This window comes from Microchirus variegatus (assembly GCF_963457635.1).
Source record: "Microchirus variegatus genome assembly, chromosome: 22".
NCBI classification, from domain to species: domain Eukaryota; kingdom Metazoa; phylum Chordata; class Actinopteri; order Pleuronectiformes; family Soleidae; genus Microchirus; species Microchirus variegatus.
Window position 1 is genome coordinate 3,206,154 of NC_139823.1, and position 18,791 is coordinate 3,224,944.

Genomic DNA, 18,791 nt, shown 5'->3' on the forward strand with positions numbered 1-18,791 from the left:
ACTGCTGCTTCGGTGCTTTGAATGGAATTTGTTGATGTTGGTTGGGCATCTTGGTTGGTTGCGGAGGAATTTTTATGCGCATCAATATGGGCGTTAACCCTGGAACAAGTGCACTGCATGTAGCTGGGATTTTATATCCCATTTGGCCTTGGATGTTGCCATGATACCACAGGAGGTGTTGCATCCCGCAGCTGATGAAAGAAACATTTTGGCTTCGTTATTTATCCTGCTAATGGCACGATCAAGACCTGGACAAGTCACAAAAAAACCCCACTAAATTATGATATGCAGGTAAATACAGAACTGTGCGATCAAAGACCATCATTAGATGTGTTGTTTTTGCAATGCTACAATGACCATACAGTATAATTATTTCTCAATCACTATTAAGTGTGACCCTACCCTTACACTGGAACATTATCATGCCTCTGGCTCTTTGAAACCTGGAGTGGAACCCTAATTAATGTTACTGTGTAAAAACTGTTTTTGTCCCACTATTGTCCTTTGTTTCCTTTCCTTTTCCTTAGCATTACGTACACATGTTGCACGAGTTAAACTCAGTGACCAATTACTAATAATAATAAAAAAAAGGGTTTAAAATTTTCAGTCTCATCATACCAGTCCAAATGCCAATGGTCACAGAATTTGACAGACATTTTTTGTAGCATCTTGAAGTTCTGTATTGCGTGTGTGTGTGTGTACATCTGCCAGTTATGAGCAATGACTAGGTCGTCTTGGGTTATCTAAAAGCAATTCTGTGTGGCTACTGACCTCTGTGCTTGCAGCGCTCGACCTTGGTGGTCCTCCCTCTCCACCCCTCACACAATTTTACACACATGGTCGAATTATAGAATAGAATATCTTTATTGTCATTGTAACATATACACCAAAATTGAGCGCGTTCCTGTGTGAAAGATAAAGGGTGTAAAAATATATCCTAAAGTATAAAATATTTGTAAAGATTAGAAATAAGCAAATCAACAGACAGCCATCTACATTCTGTATTATTGCACAATGCCTCCAGACAGGTATCACGACTGTGAATGTGTGAATTTTTATTCAGTATATTATTGACGGTAAAAAGTCTGTGTTTTCGGAGATCTGTATCATCTGCCTGATGGCACACATCACACTCACACCCCACTGACTGTAGAGACCAGTGGAGTTAATGCCAACTTGCTCTTCTGGTTTACTCTGGAGATCAGCTGCTCTTATTGAGTAACAGTGATCATCCATGTATAGAGACAGTAGTGTCCTCTCTGCAGTTAAGACTCTAACTTCTAGTTTTTCTTCTTGAAATGGAACTGAAATTCAATACTGCAGGTGTTGCATGTGTTGTGAGGGTATCGATTTTTGTTTCCTTTTTTTCTAAGTTGCTCAGAGATCTGTGAAGGTGTTTGATTGCTTTTCTTCATATTTCTCATTAAGTTGCTGTATTGGTCCTGGAAGTGTTTCAAAAACAAAGGTTTTTTTTTAAGCTGCATTAGCGGCTTTGCCACTTGTGCTGCAATAAAGTTACGTCAAGTTTTGCTGTGTCTCCACTTATGAACTCTGACTGAGTATGGATTTATCACACCTTCTGTAAATGACCAGTGGTCTTTCATATGCTGGTGTAGTCAATTAGTTGAATGGTTTTTACAGTTGTCTCGGGTGATCTTGGGCTGAATTTGTCATGTAAAACACTCGCTATACGATGCATCTTCAATGTCCCGGTTACATTTTGACCAGGGATCTAAAGCTGTGATTCCATCATGATGCAGTCGTGTTTGGTCCCCACAGACAGGCTTGTGTTTTGACAGAGAACGGTACCTTTACTTGGTAGGCGCGGTGTGCACTGTGCCCGATGGCCGTGTCAGCGGGACATGTAGCGTGACGCTGTACCAAGGCGGGGACATGGAACAATGACCTTGTACGTGACACAACAGACAACACAACGGACAATAACAGAGCAGCTCATTGTCATTGTTGAAGAAACACCAGTTGCTTTTCTGTCGCCCAATAAGTTGACTGTCATCGGTCTAGCTTCAACCTGTATGTACCATTACTATAGTAACCCAAGTTAAGGATACTCAAAAATGGAAAGGTTGTGGCTGGTTATTTATATTTCTTAATGGAAACGCAAAAAAAACATGCACTGTACCCAACCGAACAGCATGTTTTAGATGTTTCCCTGCTCCAACACATGTGATTCAAATGGTCAGCTCATCGGCAAGCACTGCAGAAACCTGATAACTACCCATTTATTTAAATCAGGTGTGTTGGAGCAAGGAAACTTCCAGGACCAGGATTGAGAAACCCTGCTCTGGAAAATGGACCAGAAATAGTGTCTCGGGAAAGAAAGTGGACATGGTCCTTTTCTCATGTTGGCTATTTGTATCTTCTCAACAGATTTGTCACAGGTCCTGTCCCCCAGTTCACCCTAGGGTCACTTACTCCACTCCCATTCCCAAAAACCTCTGCCCTTCCCTTTCTAGAGCACAGCCATTGAGACAATTTTTCCACCCAATGCTGTGGTTCCCTTAGCCCTCTCCACCCTGAACAGAAACATCCCCTGAGTGCGTATGGGTGCCTGTTGGCTCTCTGAAGTTCAGTGAACAACGCAAATTGCCTCTGTCACAGGGGCGCTCTTATCAGCAAAAGCCAGATGGAGCTTCACCATGGCTGCATTATCTATGTGAAATTGCTTTTTCTCCCAGCAAACCCAAGGATTTGCCCCCACCTTCACAGCCCATAGAAAGAAATGGCCAGTGGCAGGATGAAAACAGGCTAAGATCAGTCTTATTTTAGTAATTCCTATCTGTTTTCACCATCTGTGTACTTTGTTCAAGGTTTAAGGTTTTTTTTTCCCCACTGTTGTTGGTGTTGTGGAATTAAGATTCAGTAGTAAAATGTGTTTGGGATATGCATGGGAAATACGCATTGGAGATTATGCATGAACTCTAGCTGGAACAGCTTTTATGCTAATGGTCCAGCTTGTGCAAAATCGGTCTTGGAAAGCTGTCCTTTATTTGATACGGCACTGCTGCCACAAAACGGGCACATTAAGTGGCAAGTGGTTTGACTGGGCATGCATCCTTCATCTTCCTGATCAAACTACTGTAGTAAAAGAGACAGGCTACGTAACCAAAAGCTGAATTTGATGATACTTGGCCATTGACACCAGCATCCACACCTGCACTCTTGAATATCCAGCTCCTTTATTCATGCCAGTTTTAGAAGGACACTCCAAATACACAGTATGTGACTTATTGTATCAATGAAACGTCCCATGTTACCTTTGTGCTAGCAGTTATATTATTCACTGCCCAATATCACAACCCCAGACTAGAAGTAGCATTTGTGGTACAGTGGTTGTTACCCATCATGTTAAACTTTAAAGATAAACTATTTGTTAAAAAATACCCAAGCCACATTTCCCCTGTTCATACCTCACAAATGTATTCTAGTTATATAAACTAGAAACTATTATATTTTCTAACTTTCTCACATATTCTATACATGTGATGCAAATATGTATATTTAATTTAATAGCTGCTGTCCTTTGGTCAGTAGTCCCACACATTGGCTGATGATTTAGTCCATGGTTCATAAATATGTAGGTAAAATGTAATATGTACTGTGCATAATGCTGTGTGTTTCTAAGGTGCCACACATTATGGTAAAGCTAGTTTAAAATTGCTGTGACAAGGATGCGAGTGATGACTAAGCAATACTTTTGAATAAGGCAGAAGTCGGGGTCGTCCCTCGAGTACGCTAGGGAGACCAGACCTGCAGTGTGGTAGATAAGTTTGTTGTAGACGTAATGCATATTTAACATACATTTCTGTGTGCTTGGTTACACATTATCACAAAATTAAAAACACATAGTAAATACTTAAAGGTGCCATTTGTAAGAATGTGGTCAAAAACGGTTACTACATTCAAATTCAAAATACCGAGGTCTTTTAGGTTTCGTTTTCTGACGTAACTGGCAACCCGTGGTTGCTCGGCAGCTGAGACTAATGACTGCAATGATTGGTAGGTGGCGCCACATGCCAAAACATGATTTAAAAACATAAACATGATTTGCAGTCTGCAAAAGATGATTTTTTTTTTATGCAAATATTTTGGCTATACTCTTGTTGTTGGTGAGTTCAGTTTGTGATATGAAAATTATTCCTCAGTCTCTGTGACATTAAGAGGATTTTATGGCCAGTTGCTTTAGATTTATTACATAATGCACCTTTAAGAAGAAAAGCAGAATTACTTGATGTACTGTGATTGTCTCATGGAGGATAATGCAGTAAAAAATGGATGGATAAATGCTGTAAGGGTGTAAATTGATTCAGTGAGCAACAATGTGAAATTGTGACATTTTTGCAGGCGTTACACAATCTGCCACAATACAGTAGCATTTTTTTTTTTTATAAGTGTACCTGCTTTGTACTAAAGCTCACACTCTGTCTCCTCAGGACCAACCTGGAGTTGGAGCTTGTGCATCGGGGTGGAAACTTGTGTTCTGGAGGAGCCAGTGCAGCAGCCAAACGCTCATGTCTCAGTAAGTACTCGCTCACAGACCTCCTCAGAGCTTCCATCTTCTTTCATTTTTCTCGTGAAATACAAGTCCACTTATTTCTACTATACCAAATCCGATATTGTGTATCAATTGGAGTGCCTATGACTTAGCATTTATGTATTCACAATATGTGTTAATAGATCCTGTATCCCTTTGAAAACACACATGATTACATTAGAAATCTAAGTTTACAATAGAATACAGTAGTGAAAGGTTATACCATGTGTTGGTGCAGATGTGTCTGACTTGTAACCAAAGCCATTCTTCATGTTTCAGCAATGAACCATTCAAAGAGGAAAAAAGGAGAAAAAAAACATTAAGGGGTGTTTAGTAATGGCAGGCAGGTGAGCTGCTGGGCTGTTGGGAGCCGTCAGGGTAAATGAAGCAGACAAATGGGTCATGCGCTGTTTTGGTTGACTGTGTCACAAATGATGAAAACTGATCTCAGCTGAACCTTGAAAGAGAAAGCACCACCGACATTTATTATATTAATAACTGATCTCAATCTACTCTTTTGATTAATTGTTCAACTGTTTATGAAAGTTATTTAACGGGCATTTTAAGGAATGCTCATTGGCAGTCACTGTGTATTAGCAGGCTATTATTTCTTGTCGGGTTTATACAATAATGTCGTAGGGACTAGAGCTGAAACCATTGATTTATAGATTATTAAACGATTACTAAATTAATCGTCAACTATTTTGATAATCGATTAATCGGTTTGTAGCTATTTTCATTATTAGAACAAGATTTCTGATTGTTTTAGCTTCTTAAATGTGAATATTTTCTTCGTTTCTTTGCTCCACATAACAAAGAAATTGTTAAAACTGAATCATTTTGGTTTGTGGACAAAACAAAGACTTTCGAGAACGTCGTCATTTCCAGGTTCGACGAACCTGGAAATACTGATCAACGTATTTTAACATTTGATGGACCAAACGATTAATCGAGAAAATAATTGACAGATTAATCGATTACAAAAATAACCATTAGTTGCAGCTCTAGTAGGGACATCCTGGTGTTTTTGACGTGAACGTTGCTTTGACTTTTACGATGCCACAGGTTTAAAGGTGAATTAAAAATGTAAACCAACAATGACTCAATACATCCTGAAGCACTCTGAACTAGATAGATTCAAACCAAAGCTACACCACATGACCAGGAAGATAAAGAGATTGAATCATCAGTTATTTTGATAATGTACCTTTTTAATATACTCACAAATTGACGCACTAACTAATCAACTTTTTTTTTTCTTTTTTTTTTTTAAATAGTCCAACAAAATCAAATAATCAAATATCCACACCCATCCCTTCTACATATAGGGTGTCAGAGTAGTTTGTTGCTCTCATCACATCCCATTTTTGATTTGTTTAATTATTCTGTCAAAGTTTTGGCTGCAGTGAAATGGCCTGTCATCCTTGAGTGGCTGAAAAGAGTTTTCACACCAGACGTTTGCCATTTACGAGCTACATTAGCCATGTAGTCGTGCTGACAGCCAAATTTACTCAGTTGCAGTACATTAGTGTTCGTTCTTCTTGAGGGAAATGGATCTGAAGGAAAACGGCAGACGTGTCCTAACTGTGAGAGCCCATGGGGTTCCTAAGCCCGTTTCCCCACTATTCACTTCTTCTGTTCAGCTGATGAGGATATGATGGACCACAGAGACCAAGCTGCCTACAGTTCCACTGAAATACGTTAAATCAGCCTTTGAGTCCAGCCTCCAAATATCATGTCCTTGGGTTTATTTAACTGCAAATATGTGAATGAATCTTGGAGATTGTGTGTCTGCTGCTGCACAGGGAGCAGAAAGGCAAATCAGTTTGACCTCTGTTGGCAGACTTGCAGAATTCGGCGAGTGTTGACAGTAGTCTGGTTAGCTGGCTCACCACATTTTTTTTTTTTGTTTCAGGTGTGAACCAATTTTTGATCATAATCAAGAATTGTCCAGTCTGCCATGAAAGCTGTACACCATAAAGTCTGATGTGAACACTATATTGAGATTATGTATGCAACATGAATACAGATGTTGGTGGTATGGAAATATAAATGGGGCACATTCGTCTCTGAATTGCGATACGGGAAACCACATTCCTGGAAACTGATTATCATACATCTATAAACCAAAGTGAGAGCTGCCTTCATGCAAGCAGGTTGTCCATTAAGTTGGATCAGAGCAAATAAAGAATTGTTATCAGCACTGGCTTTCAGAAACCATGCAAGTCGTCCTCCCGAGTACAGCCATTTGCTGGTGAAGCTTCATGGCTTTGACTCATCTCGCAGTTAACAGACTGGCACAAAGGACACGTCCCATTACCCAGGGAATGCTTCTTCTTCTCTTGTTTCACAGTCTCTTCTTTTTTCTTGTGCCCTATTGTCTCAGTAATGTTGGAGGCAGAATTCCATGTTTTATTCTTAGATTTGTGGCGATGTTGTTAGGGGCGGACTGACTGCAACCTTTTAGAGAGTATTCTCACCACACAATGTTCTTCACAATTAAACTGAAGTAAATGTTATTATCATCCCACAATAAAATACATTTTCCCTTTAAATAACCACGACATGACAAACAACTAAGATGAGATTACGGACCTTAAGCTTGTAATCAGTCTTCTTTATCTGTATACATGTTGGTTCTCATAATGACAGTGGCAGGAAGTTATTGCTGTGGTATTATTCACCCCTCATCTATTTCTCATTTACCTTTACCTGTCCTCTTCCTTGCTACCTGGGAAAGGAAAGAAGATATAGTGATGACAAATGGGATGTAACCAATGATTCAAGAACTCGTTCTTAATGCTATGCCCATGTTTACCTGTGGAGGGCAGTGTTGCTCTAAATATTGATAGTTCTCATACAAGTCAAATTGCAGATCTGATTATTGGAAGCACTTTGCTGCATTACTGTATCCTAATTCCCTGTAAAAGTAAATCAAAAGGGATTAGTGTTGCTCTTAGGAAAATGTGTAGGCGAACAAAATATTGTTTTTTTCAGACCTGATTGGTTTTATGGCACTGATTTCAAATATGCTTCGTGTGAGATTCAAATCTGTTGCTTGTATGCAAGTTTCAATTTGTGGATTTTAAGAGGATTTGGATTCAGTTCACAGTCGAAATTATTATTTCTGGATTATGAAGAACTTTGGAGTTAATTATTAAACATCTAAAATGACGAGGACCACTCCATGCCTTTAATCCATGTTGAGGTCATCCATAATGCCATTATTAATGGTACTTATAAAAGACTTGCTCTGGACAAAGACTCGCTAGTCCTGCTATTAAAAGCAAGTGTGTACACGAGAGATTGCGTGTGCACAGGGGGCTTCATGTTCCATTCGTTTCACAGCGAACAGGTGTGACCTGACCGAACACTTGCTCGAGGCGATCAAACACTCGTATATATCCACCTGGCGTGGCCTGGTTTTATCTCCATCAGACCATTAGCCTACAGTCAGTTCAAGTCAACTGCTTTCATCCACTGATATACACTGGTTGCTGGTGAGGTGCAACAATGGGCACTGGGCATAAACAGAACACTGATGTAACAACAGCAATTGTGTGCCTCTCAAAGCTATTTTGAAAATAACAATGATGTCTTTTGTTTTTTTTGCCTCTTTCAGATCAGCTGTTCCATGTGCTGGCCATGCACATGCGTCTGTACAGCATTGATTCAGCCTATAACCCTTGGACTAAGCTGACTCAGATTACACAAAGCAAAGAGGCGGAGTGAGTTGTTCTCCCTTGAGTACCTAACATTACATCTATATGTCTGTCCATACACTGCACATACTCTCCAGTCTTTACCTTCCCTCCCCACCTTTTCCCCCCCGCTCATAAACAAGCAATCAAAGAACCCCTTTGTCCTCTCTTAAATGCCCGCTTTTTCCCTCCTGCCCTCAAACAGTGTTTCCTCCTCACAAAGACAAGCTAAAAACAGAAAAGAGACCATGCTTGGTTTCCATAGATACTGATAATTGCTGCATCTGGCAAATTTCCGGGCACTCCACAGAAAGCAAAAGCACCCTGTCAAATTCTCTGAATAGAACACCACATCAACACCATACCAGCTTGTCATTACAGGACACCAGTGTAGGTCTTGATGTTTAAAACCATACAGTATTGTGCTAAAGTTTCACGGCACCACCAGCTCTGTTGTTTTTTTCTGTCTGTCAAATTCTGTGATCATTGGCATTTGGAATGAAGTGATGCGACTTAAAGCTGGTCCTATATATTAGCAAGCTGTCAATGAGTTTGACTCATGCAACATGTGCATGTAATGCTCAAGCATGTCTTGAAAAAACCTGGTTTCTAGATGTTTGTTTTAAATGAAATAGTAGGACAAACACAGGGTTTACCAGTAACATTAATTAAGGTTCCACTCCAGTATTAACAGAGCTGTGTTATTGTTCAAGTGTAAGGGTAGATCACACTCAATACAAATAGACACCTGTAGAGGATGTTTTTTTTCTCCTTTTTTTTCATGCATATTTTCTGGATGTGTTCCAGTAAAGTGAAATAGAAATACTTATCCTCTATTGTCGTTACAGCATTGCTATTGCTGATTTCTGCACAGTACTTTAGGTCAAACCAGCAGTGTTTGACAAAAGGCTTTTTTTTAAATGCATCAGAGCAAAAGGTTTTGCTGTGTGTTTAGTTATGCCATATACATTTGCTTAACAAATGCATGTCTCGAAAAGACCCACTCCTTATATTCTTTACTTAAGCCCCTGTTGCATATTCATATTGTGTGCCTCGACAATTCAACGAGGCTCCAATCTCCACTCTACTCTTGAAAGGCCTCGGGGGGGTTTTCAATGAGAGGAAATGCACTTAAAGTATAATACCTTGCATTACCAGAGCACTCACTAGTTAATTATACGGTGCGTGGCAGAAAAGCCATAGAAAACAGAGCTTTCAAACCTGCTAAGACTAATGCATATAAACTATACTCACAAGTTATAACGTCTAAGTGCATTCCTCTTTGGTCATTTGTGCTTTTACAGGAAAGGTGAAAGCCGCGTTATACACATACGCAGCATGTAGAGACATCGCTCTTTGTACTATTTAACTAGGCTGAATTAGGTCGACTGCCTTAGGGCGTCAATGACAGTGTCCCTCCTCAAACCCTGACAAAGTATTTTTAAACTCCAAATGGCTCCTCTGAGAATATTGTATGGCTATGAGCACTTGAGTCGTAACAGGTGTAAAGGCTGTCTTACAGCACTAACAGGGAGGGAAAGGTTGTTGAATTAAGTGCTGCAAATACAAATGTCACCAGAAATTATCTGTGTGTAAAATGGCATGTTCTGGCATGCAGTTGGGGAAAAAGACACTAAAACATGAGTGATCTGATTGACTGCTTGGTGTAGGTGACATAAAATGTATAAACTGGATGTATAAGCATGATAAATGCAGTGATGTTTGCAGAGATTTTAAAAATGTGCTGTGGTTAACGCTTTAAACGACCTTGGTTGACGAGAGGCGCACATACCTCTGGTAGTTATAGTAAATTCACTGAAAGGTTTTATCAAGTTCGTCATTTATTAGAGAGTGACTGCTGCTGTTAAGTGTGACACAATGTGACCCCATTCAGACCTGGTATTAACATCCATCCTGTGTCTGGACAGAGTCTAAACGCACCCAATGAGTCCTTAAAGCATCTACAGATCTGATCACAAAAAAACAGACTTTGAGGTGGTAGCCAGCATGAACGCAGTCCGTCCTCAGGACAGATTAGAGACTGCTTACTCAGCTGATGTCCTCTGATGTCTTTATCTGCATATTAACTTATTTGGTCTCGACTTTGACCACCGTGAAGGAGCAAAACGTTTTTAAAAAATGTTTTAGTTTTTATTTGAGAATGAAACCCGATGATGGGGATCATAGATGTGATATTCAAAGGTGCAATTTATTGAGGTTCTTGTCAATTTGATGTGCTGTATGTACAACATTCTGTTTGTTGTTACTCCCATTCAAATTCACCCTGGGCATTCATTCAGACATAAAACCAAAATATTAAATTGCAGTTACATTTACCTGATATAAAACTGACATGCAGTCAGTGTGTAAGCAATGTCCTTCAATGTAAGTCGGATTGCTTAAATGTATATAAAAGTAATACAGTCAGTATTTACATTCATTAAAATGAATGGATGTAACATTTTAGCCAATGAATAAATGTGATTTTTTTCTTTTTCTTTTAACTTAAAATGTATTTATTGGTACTAAAATGGTCTTTTGCTTGGTTTGCAGTAGCTTTGATGAAGAGAGACCCGAGGTGCCCATGCTGTTTCGAGACGTCCCGTCCCTCCTGATCATCTTTGTGCTAACGATGCCACAGCCTCTGCGGAAAGGTAAAGAGTTCCTCTGTCTGTGTCCTGACACTGCAAGAGATCAGGGAGCAGGTTGTTCAGTGGCTCCTCCACAAGGACAACTCCATTATCAGTAGTAATCAGTGCTGAGTGCAAGAAAGAAGCATTTCACATCTCTTATCTATGCTCCTGTTGTTGCTGTTAAGCTGTGATGGTTCAGAAAGACATGACCCTGGTGATGGGAGGGTTACACTTTCCTTCGTGTGCCCTCCATCTTTGCCCTTTACAACCAAGCGTGAGATGGAGTGGGGGGTGGAGAGCTCCCTAAAGACCTGGCCTAACACACTGCAGTCACATTGTTGCAGGACGCGGGTCATTTCTTTGATGATTGCATTAAGTTGACCATTGCCATGGACTTCTATTTAAGACTCTATTTATTACAAAGAGTTGCTTTAGATTTTTGAAATCGCTCATGGCTCTTATAAGTTGTGTCATTACAGGTACAGGGTGTATAATAAATAAAATAATCACAAAAAGCTAAATCATTGCAAAACAAAACAGTTTGCTCTCATTAAGCGAGTAAGTAAATTACACTAAACAATAAGACGTATATGAAATAGACCATAAACTTATGATAGGATGATTACATCTTTTCCACCAGTGCCAAGATTCTGGTCTACCATTTTGTAAATTCTATCCTGTAAGAAAGAGTTCTTCCATGAAGATTCTTTGGCCAAAGCCAAAGGTGGGGGACTGCAATTTATAACTTAAACGTTTTTCCCTCGGTTGGTAATGGTCTCCTAACATAAAATATAGAGTAATGTTATTGTTTCCAAGTAAGTTTAATGAAAATATTCTTGATACATTTTTCTAGATGTCTTTCCTAAGGTGCATCTGTGAAAAACTGATTGAGACTCTTCATTCCCTTCAGAAGAAAAAGGAAAAAAAGGGGGTCTGAAAAAGAATTGTCTCCTGTTTTAATTTGACTGCTTTGTTGTTGTTGTGTGTCAACTGTCAGTAACACTTTGCCTTGGCAGGAAACAAATCACTCTTTTCAGAACCAAACGCACAATATCTTTCAGGCTACATTTTCCACCTGAACAGATCTGCTGATTAGCCTGCACACTGTTCAGCCAAGCTCTTAATGCAGGGCTGAGGAACCAAACACATTAACCGACTGCGAACATCACTCATCTTGCACTTTTTTTCCCTTTTTTTTTTACTGCTACTCTCTCACCATCTCTTTCTTTGCAGAACACTTTACCTGTGTGGTGAGGATGCTGTTCAACCTGCAGTTCACTCAGGCCCTCGCTGCTCTGTCAGCCAAGTTCAGCCCAGAGGAACGGCAGGCCTGGAGCACGTCTGGAGCACTCAAGAAGGTAGGAATTAAAGTATCACGATGTTTACGACAACTTTCGTAAAATATATGTGGCGGTAACGTGTTAGTTTACAAGCCAACGATACTGGTGAACTCTGAAGCAGGATATCTAATGCACAAAAAATAATGTCTTCAGATCAGGTACAAGAGCCTATGTTATAGCATGTTATACAAATATCATACATAGATGACAAGATGACTTCTGACACATAGCAAGCTCAAACACTAGATATCGATGACTAGCCAACATTTTACACTTACTAGTCCAACAGTAACAGCCCTCGGTTAAGTATCCCAAAATCGGAATTTCCATAGTGCGCCAGAATTGGCAATACAGCCCTGCTCGGGTATTAAAAGACTTGTCATTCACCTTGTTGTTCGTTGATCATGGAAACGTTATTTGGAGTGGGAAATCCTACCTGGTCCTATGTCGTCCCTAGAAAGATCCTTAGGGTGCTTTCAAACCTACATCATTTGGTGCTCACCAAACGTGTTTGGTCCCTTGGTTCGGTTTGCTTTTCGTTGGTGTGAATGTAATCTCGGTACTTTGGTGCGCACCAAATCAACCGGTGTAGGTCTCGGAACGCTTTATCTGCTCTACTTTAGTACGGTTCCTCTGGTCTGAAAGCAACCAAACCAAATGGGACGAAACGGTCTAGTTAAATGCATTATGGATATGAGATGAGATACGGGATTACTCCAAATTTACACCGGGCACGTCAGCGGTGAGGAACGTCAGCACCGGGCGCGTGGGGATTGAAGCTGCCTTGCGAGCCAGCCATATTCAGTGAGCCAGCGATCAGCTCCGGTGATGGCGGGGGTCAGTCTGGTCCTGGTGTCGATGATCTTCGCGGTCTATTTTGGTTCGTTTAGAACTCTGCATAATATTTCACATATTATGTGAAAGCAAACCGTACCCACGTCTGTTTGCTACATTGTAACATGTTTCTGACTGGTGCGGACCAAAGCAATCGAACTATAGGTGTGAAAGCGCCCTTAGAGTGTTAAGATAGAAAAATCCCATCACTTGAAACATAAAACCTTTCAGCCCTTCTGAAACAATTGTGTAAGGAAAAACAATTCGATTTTTGTATTTCAGTCCTACCTGGGAATATGCTCCGAAGGTGTTAAATGAACACTTGTATATGCTGCTTGCTGAACCTGTTGTTTCATTTAATTGTTCCCTGGAAGCACAGTTGGTCCCTGACTGCATTAAATCATTGTTTGTGACTTGGTATTGAGATGAATTAAGCCCTTTCTGATTTCATTTATATGCTTTCCATCATCGACTGTATCGATCTTAATTATCTGGGAAAGTGTGATTGCTGGAGAGCGCTGCATTAATTGCCTATTTGTCCTCAGTCTATTAAATCGGTATTAGAGAGTGACTGGCTTAAAAGTCAAAAGACAAATCACTGAAACCTCCCCCCTCTGTGGGGGTGAGTCCATCCATAATGGAGGTAGGGATTCGTATCTTCCTATTACACTATGATGAACAGTAGTGCAGGCATTCACAGGCTGCCATTAAGATGGATTTCAAATCCACAAGGAGAGCGGCATTCATATTTGATAAAACATTACTGTAATTAAATTTAGATACAGCCTGACTAAAGCTCTAGAGCGCAGAGGAAAGAAATCCCCAGATTTCAAATTCCTCCCCAATAAATCTTTGACAAAGGACAGCAGGCGAGATAAGACTGCTGTTTTATATTCTGTTACCTTCAGCTTGATAAATGCCTGCAGTTTTTCCTCTTTATAAAATGCCAGCCAGACCAGTTGACTTTTTATCAGAGCACACATTCAGCCATGTCTCTCCCACTGATGTTATATGGTATGGAAATAATTGCTTTCTTTAGTCATTGTGAATCACATGTGGTACTTGATGAGGACCTGGAAGTCACACATGTAGTGTTCTGATATATGATCTTGTACTTGAAAACTGACAGGAGATTGATCATTCCATCTTGACCGTTTTTTGTCCTTTTAGTAAAGGGCAGCTTGATCGTTTGAACAACTTCTGAAGGCCTACAGGCTGTCATACATGATCTCAGTCAGATATGCTATGGGTCTGACAAAATAGAGAGTGAATAAATGACTGGAGAAACACGATTCATGTAAATCAGATCAAACACCTGTTAGAAAATGTGTCAATGAATGCACACCAGACCCTGGAGGGAAAACAAAAGTGTTCTGTCATCTGTCTGTTTAGCCTGATGGTGATTCACTGTCTTCTCTCTAATCTATGAAGACAACATTTAGGTTTGTGCAAATTTAACCTGTATTTGTGATGGCTTTATTAGTTTAGAATATTTTTGAAATTGTGCTTTTTGATTTTTCTGCTACAGAATGCTGCAAATGCTGAGAAGTCTTTCGAAGTGCTGCTCAGTCACGCCACCAGTGAGCTCTCCAAGAACAAAAGCATCTACAAGGTGAACACTGAAGAAGAAACTTCAATGGTGAGACACTAATATCACTGTAAAGCACACCCTCTCGCTCTCTCTGTCCTGAGAAATGGTGGTCTAGTATCTCTGCTAATCTCCAGGAGAGATGTTCATCACAGTATTGCCATCGAGCTGTTTGTTGGTTATTGATTAATCACCGCTCTTGTTTCCCTGCCCAGCTGAGCTCAAGTGTGTGGTCCCCACAGTCTATCGAGTTCAGCCTCCAGCAGTTCTGCCTGCCTTTTCTTCGCCTCTCCTGCCTCCTGCAGCATCACCTCTATGGAGATAATCTCACTGGCTGCTTGGTATGTTCATAACAGAAATATCTGTCGACCTCAAACTACCCCCTTCTCAAATCTTGACATGGTATGAACTCACCAGCTCTTTGGTTGTTTTTGTGTTGTCAGGAGGAGGAGGAGTTCTCATGCTTGGCCGTGTGTTTGGGGCTATTGCCCTCGACCACGCAGCCTTCCAACACTGTGCATAGTGCCTCGTGTCTGGAGTGGACAGTCAGCGCCTTTGACTTGGTGTCACAGTGGGCCACCGAGGTGACGGGGCTCTCTCAGTTACAGTTTGAGCAATCATTGGTACGTGTTAATTACAGTCAATATAAAAATTGTCTCTCTCTGTTTATTATTATTTATTATTATTATTATTATTATTATTATTATTATTTATTTATTTCATGGCAAACTTTCACTGCAGATGTAGTACCCAAGATGTCTGCATTTAATATCTAAAAATGAATAGACCCATGTTGTATTTTTTAGTTGAGTGGTGACAGCCCCTGGCCTAGAGGAAATGGGTAATTTGCTGGTTTGAATCCCAACACATCAGGGGTTGGGGGAACCTCTGAGCAAGGCACACTGATTGGGTTAATTGGACACTTTTTTTGAATTGACCCGAGCCATGTACCCGTTCAGTGTACTCATAGTACCAGTCCAAAGCTTGGATAAATGGGAGGTTTGCATCAGGAAGGACATCCAGCTTAAAAAAATATACATATATATATCTCTGCCTACTTAAATTTGTGGATAACTGAAGGTGATCTGCTGTGGCAATCCTGACAGTAGTGTACTTTACATTAGCTAAAATGTTTCCTACAGAAAGCTGTACTTATATTGAAGGTCGTGGACCATTTCATTTGTTTTGTCTGCTCGGTTTTACAGAGAGAGAGTTTGGCTTTGAAAATTGCCACAAATAATAAAGTTTTAAACAGTCACACTTCACACAACGCTCCTGTTTACTCAGCTAAATGCCAGGACTTGTAAATATAAAGCCACGCATTTGCTGGTCCTGCAAATGTTTCACAATAAAAGCCTTGTTAAAGAAAAATGGAAATGGGAACAGAATCGCTAGAAGGCTTCTTCTTTTAAGCAGACAACGTGTTGTGTGTGTGTGACACATGCGGCAGAAAAAGGCATCAGCCTGCAGTGAGGTTTCTAATCATGTTCTTCAGCAGTGATCAGAAAGAGACAATCAGCTTAATAACAACTGATTGTTGAGTGGCGTTTGCAACTTCAAAAAAGCAGGAATACAAAGAAACTTCAGGGAAATGACTAAGAGCGTCAGTTAAAATTCAGTCTTTTGTTATTGTTCCGATTAAGAGTGTACTTTATTGGGGAAAAAAATGGATCTCGTGTGTGTGCATGTGCATAATAATAAAAAAAAGCCTCGGGTTGTGAGTCTTTGGACACTATAAAAATTCAAATTGCACATTTTGAACTTGTTCCCTTGTAAATGATTTATGTTACTGAAGTGCTATTGACGCTTAGAATTTTAGCTCCAGCCTTGCTTGACAAGGTCCATAGCCGTTGCTGTCTGGTTGTTTCTGCATGAATAACCATGTGTCTTACACCCTTATGATTTAGTACTGCAGAAATCATTTGAGAATACTTGTCTTGCATGTCAATTTATATTGAATTGACGCCATTCTAAAAATAGGGTTATTTATTACAACCTGAGAAAAATCTGTCTCGATAAGTCAGATGAGCCTTAAGCTTGTTTAAATAGTAAGACGTATAGTCAGTTGTATATTTCAGGCCTTTGAGGAAAAAATTAGGTGAAGAGTAAAGCTTGTATTGTCCTTACTTTCTTTACTTTCTTTCTTGTTTCTTGTAGACCTTGCTTGTTCAGGATCCTCAGTGGGCAGCCCCTCGCCTTTTGCACCTCCCTGACAACTACAATATCATCTTCCAGTACTATCACAGGAAGGCCTGCACTTCCTGCAAAAAGGTGCCAAAAGACCCTGCACTCTGCCTTGTTTGTGGCGCCTTCGTCTGTCTCAAAGGCGTGTGTTGTAAACAGCAGGGTATTTGTGAATGTGTTCTGGTAAGTTCTTCAAAGGCACATAACATAGGGATTTGTAAATCTTGCAAATATTTTTTTTTTACTAAACTTACTTGTTGCCCGTCATTTGTAGCACTCGCAACACTGTGGCGCAGCTACGGGCATCTTTCTACTGATAAATGCCTCAGTCATCATCATCATCCGTGGACATCGTTTCTGCCTGTGGGGTTCAGTTTACCTTGATGCCCATGGAGAGGAAGACCGTGATTTACGGTATGAAAGAAATCACATGCATGCCTTATTTCACATAATATTATTATGCTGTCACGTTTATATATCATTTATTTATATGTATATTTTCATTTTACATAATTCTCTACAGTACATTTACAAACTATCAGACTAACTATTGCTGCTTTTCCACTACCCAGTTCCAGCATGTTTATTTTTTTCCCCCATTGCGATTTTTTTAGTACTTTTTTAGTACCTGCTCTGCTTCGCCGATACTATCTGACAGACTTCCGGCCACTGATTTCCAGAGAGTGTCGATCAAACTGAACAATGCCGGACTGTAGATTAGATAAAAAGACTTAAAGATCCTTAAAAAACGCGCATTAATCGCCAATATTTAAGAAAAGTCTAAAATCTTAACATTTAACAGAGGAGTCTCGTGGACTGCTGCGATCACGAGCGCATCACAGCCTCACAAAACAACACATTTTTTAATTAACTCCGTCTAATGTCCAGTACACAGAAAACAACTGCTTTACAAGTCGGTGTGTTCTGCAGGTGTAAGTGGCAAGTGGAACCGCTCACTACTCAACTGATGGCCGCTGTCTACTCTATCCTAAACAATAAGGCTTTTCCTACCTTGCTGTAAATAGCCTGAGAAATAGCGAAATAGCCTGTAAAATATGTTAATTTTCACAATTTCTTTGTCGGCTTCTTCACCAACCGGCGCCATGTTTGTTATGATTGTGTTCTCGTTTGAGAAGCGTCATTTGACGAGACGCAGCACGAGAGGTGAGCGCAGTCGTCAATTCTCGTGAACTATGCCACCCAAGTAAAAGGCTTCCAGATTGAAATGATAGTGAAAGATCACTCTTTGGTTTCATAAAGAAGAGAAAAATGGGTATGTCTACGCATTGTGTCAACAGTGTCAACCCTAAAAAGGCGACCGAGCTGCCGCACAAAATAGGGCCCCGTTTCCAGGTTTGGACTTATTAAATGAAACGTTTAACAAATGTTGTGACTGAAATGGTGAAAAATCTTAGTGTATGGGGAAGTGCTGGCCAATTTTTTTAGGTCTGGACCCCCCTATCGCGAACGTGCCTTTATTGCACACCCGTCCGCGATATAGGGTTCTGTCTACTTTATAAACATCGCTGCCTACTTCATATTTTAGGGAACACACTGCAAGTCACGAGTTCCAGGGTTCCCACAGGTCCTTAAAAAGTCTTAAAATGTCTTAAATTAAAATCTGGGTAATTAAGGTCTTAAATTGTCTTAAATTTACCATAAATTTGCTATAGGTATTACATTTTCAGACAGTGGGTTTAATGCCGATGGGGAAAGCACAGTGGCCCACCGTAAAACATCTAATAGTATGTTTTGTTGGATTCCGCGTTTAATAGCCCATTTATGGTACGTCAGCGACAGACGGTGCCATTACGCGGTTGTCGAGGTTGGCCTCTTAAACACGGGGAAGTGCTTGGAACAGGCTGTTTTTGGGACTTGTTATTATTCTGTCTCCTTATTTGGAATAAAAGGTCCCTAACAATGCAAAAACCCTGAGTTTGTGTGTGTCGCGTATAAAAC

At 40.2% G+C, this 18,791-nt stretch overlaps 1 protein-coding gene across 1 annotated transcript in view; it reads left to right on the forward strand.

The window, feature by feature from the left end:
- ubr3 (ubiquitin protein ligase E3 component n-recognin 3) overlaps window positions 1–18,791 on the forward strand; it is a gene marked incomplete at its 5' end in the record, with an annotated part of 44,123 nt that overhangs the window by 23,079 nt on the left and 2,253 nt on the right. Inside the window, 9 exons of the mRNA XM_083908795.1 lie at window positions 4,452–4,537; window positions 8,175–8,280; window positions 10,807–10,907; window positions 12,120–12,244; window positions 14,589–14,699; window positions 14,864–14,989; window positions 15,092–15,271; window positions 16,806–17,015; window positions 17,107–17,246. Coding sequence (XP_083764921.1) covers window positions 4,452–4,537; window positions 8,175–8,280; window positions 10,807–10,907; window positions 12,120–12,244; window positions 14,589–14,699; window positions 14,864–14,989; window positions 15,092–15,271; window positions 16,806–17,015; window positions 17,107–17,246 — 1,185 coding nt within the window. The remainder of the gene's footprint in view (window positions 1–4,451; window positions 4,538–8,174; window positions 8,281–10,806; window positions 10,908–12,119; window positions 12,245–14,588; window positions 14,700–14,863; window positions 14,990–15,091; window positions 15,272–16,805; window positions 17,016–17,106; window positions 17,247–18,791) is intronic.